General features: G+C 56.2%; 1 protein-coding gene across 3 annotated transcripts; it reads right to left on the bottom strand.

Moving 5' to 3' along the window:
- LOC110432408 (extensin-like) lies at positions 399 to 2458 on the bottom strand. 3 transcript variants are annotated; one of them, XM_021452775.1, is made up of 5 exons: positions 2088 to 2458; positions 1586 to 1702; positions 1272 to 1502; positions 885 to 1181; positions 399 to 682 (listed from the first exon to the last, which is right to left on the bottom strand). In XM_021452775.1, exons 2-4 carry the CDS (start codon positions 1601 to 1603, stop codon positions 885 to 887), a joined length of 546 nt encoding a protein of 181 aa, XP_021308450.1. In that variant the 5' UTR covers positions 1604 to 1702; positions 2088 to 2458; the 3' UTR covers positions 399 to 682. The 3 variants fall into 3 exon arrangements, with proteins under 3 accessions (XP_021308450.1, XP_021308449.1, XP_021308451.1); XM_021452774.1 differs by having other exon boundaries at positions 1586 to 1642; XM_021452776.1 differs by having other exon boundaries at positions 1586 to 1603.

Raw genomic sequence — 2671 nt, 5'->3', positions numbered from 1 at the left:
CCCTGTCGGAAAAAATCCTGTCGGCAAACAGGACTTTGCCGACAGCAATTAGGGCGCTGTCGGCGTCCTTTCGCCGACAGCCACGTGGTCTGTCGGCGAAGTGAACGGCATCGCCGACAGCCAGGGCTGTTGGCAAAGCCAGGTTTGCCGACAGCCAGGGCTGTTGGCAAAGTCAGGGTTTGCCGACAGCCAGGCCAAGATAGCTGTCGGCAAAGTCCAATTTTTTGGCGACAGCCAGGTAAACAGGGCTGTCGGCAAAGTCCCTACCAAGGCTGTCGGCAAACATCTGCTGTCGGCAAAAAATACACAGCTTTGCCGACAGCTATGGTCAAAGCTGTCGGCAAAGCTGGGATTTTTTTTTTACTGTTTCATTGCATTCGAATCACATTTATAGCATATATATATACCACAGATCACGTTTATAATAACAATATAGCATATAAACCGCATTTCATCATCGGATTCGAGCTCAACATGAATCCACACATGAACATCATCAAATCCATCGATACATGTCCGAAATACACATAACGTCGCGTAACAAGTGCATACATGTCCAACATACATGTCCAACAAGTCCTACAAGTCCAACATGAGGGCAAAAGGGTCTAACATGCGTCCTAGTCGAGAAGATGGAGGCAAAGGTACTTTGCTCGTCACCGAGTACCCCCCACAGGTCCTCCTACAAAAGGAGAGAAAAAGATTAGTATCCACTCAAAAATTCGGCAGCACCTCCCCTGCACGGGGAGGTTCCAAGACCTGCAAAAAACATGGCACGAAGGCCAACAACGACCACGGCACGAAGGCCGATAACCACAGCGGCACGAAGGCCGACAACCATCGCGGCACGAAGGCCAACAAGTAGTTAAGGGAGGCAAACGTACCTAGCTCGTGGCGCCGTCCCCAGGGGTCCCATCGCCCCACGAACCCCACCCTGCCTGTGGTGGTGCCTGAGTCCACCCTGACGGCGCGGCGTCGTAGCGCCATAGTCCTGCGCTAGGCCCCTGCTGCGTCTGCGCCCCCGGCCACGAGGAGTAGCCCTGCGACTGTGGAGGAGGAGGCCCCCACGTGAACGGCTGTGTGGGGTAGGTCGGGTAGGTCGGGTACCCTGGCCAGCCTTGCTGTGTAGGGCTGGCACCCAGTGGAGGGCTGGGAGTCGGGTTCGAACCCGCCGACGGAGCCTGCACAAAGGACAAGTGAGGTAATTAGTAATGTACCTGCAGGATGGCCGCACAAGCTAAAGCAAGTGAGGCAATTAGTATTATACTCACCGGACGCTGAACAGGAGCAGGCACTGGGACTGGTGGTGGAGCAAAGAGCGAGGGAGGAAGATCCTGCTGGTGCTGGGTCCGGAGGAAGCTCGCCAGGTCCGCCATCTGACGCTGGTGGTGCTCCGTCAGTGCCGCCAGGTGCGCCTGGTGGGCCGCCTCCACCGCCGCCAGCTGCGCCTTGTGGGCCAAGTCCTGGGCCGCCTGGTTGGCCTCCAGCTCCTCCATCCTAGCCTGCAATATTACACCCGCACATGGTTGATGGTATGTGAAGCGAAGGTGGATCGTGTGTGAACGACGAATGGAACCACACTTACCTCCATCTGCGTGTACATCTGGGTGGTGCTCGGCTGTAAGTAACAGAGCACTGATTGCTAGGAGAATGTTTTTACATAAAGGATTGTTTGGTAATAAGTTCAGAGTGATATCTGAAACTTCAGTTCTCAAAAGTCAATAACTCCAGCGTAAGTAACAGAGCACTGATTGCTAGGAGAATGTTTTCTTTGGCACGGAGTGAACAAAGCAAGAACTTTTTGGATCACCATTTACCCCAAGTCACTGAAATCACTCCAGTCCTACCACTCGGGTGGCGACTAACTACGACTGAAATTCCAGTGGCAAGGCCCCTTGAATGAATAGTCTAAACGCAACTACAGGTTTCCAGATGCAGAGAACCGCGCAGCAACACTGTCGCACTTGCACCCCAGAGCAGAGAGATCGCACCTCGGCGGCGCGGCACACAAGTACGACGACAACCCCGAGCTATGGATCCCAAGCTCAGTCGAAATGGAAACGAACAGAGCAAGAGCGCGCACATACCTGCTGCGGGCGTTAAATGCAGGGTGGCGGACTGGGGATGCTTCTCGGCCGATGTCGTGGGGCTGGGGATGCTTCTTCTTGGCCGATGTCACCGGCCTCAAGGCAAGGAGCGGCGGAGCTCGATGTCGGGTTCCAGGCTTCCAGCGGCGCGGCTCAAGGCAAGGAGAGGTGGAGTTCCGACGGCGCGGCTCAAGGCAAGGAGCGGCGGAGCTCGACGTCGGGTTCCAGGCTTCCAGCGGCGCGACTCAAGGCAAGGAGAGGTGGAGTTCCGACGGCGCGGCTCAAGGCAAGGAGCGGCGAAGCTAGGGCGCCGCCGCCACACGACGGGAGGCAGGAGTGGGTCGAACCCCAATAGAATCTTCTTTTTGGGCCGGTTTGCTGAACCGGTGGGCCGAACCACACCACCCCCATCTTGACAGGGGAGGAGGCGCGGGTGCTGGCAGCGCTGGCTCCTTCGTTTTAGGCGCGGGTGCGGACAAGTCTCCTTTGCCGACTGCCACTTGGCAAGGCAGTCGGCAAAGGCTCGGAATATTTTAATAACGAATATCCTTTGCCGACTGCCTGGATCTAGGGCAGTCGGCAAA

Source organism: Sorghum bicolor, chromosome 2, assembly GCF_000003195.3.
Source record: "Sorghum bicolor cultivar BTx623 chromosome 2, Sorghum_bicolor_NCBIv3, whole genome shotgun sequence".
NCBI lineage: Eukaryota > Viridiplantae > Streptophyta > Magnoliopsida > Poales > Poaceae > Sorghum > Sorghum bicolor.
Note: the sequence above shows the minus strand (reverse complement) of the source record. Positions and strands in the feature narration are given on the sequence as shown.

Excerpts from the sequence above, each read along its gene's own strand:
- LOC110432408 (XM_021452775.1), bottom strand. Across the intron at positions 1,182-1,271 it reads CTGCTCCTGTTCAGCGTCCG|GCTCCGTCGGCGGGTTCGAA; the intron begins GTGAGTATAATA and ends TCCTTTGTGCAG.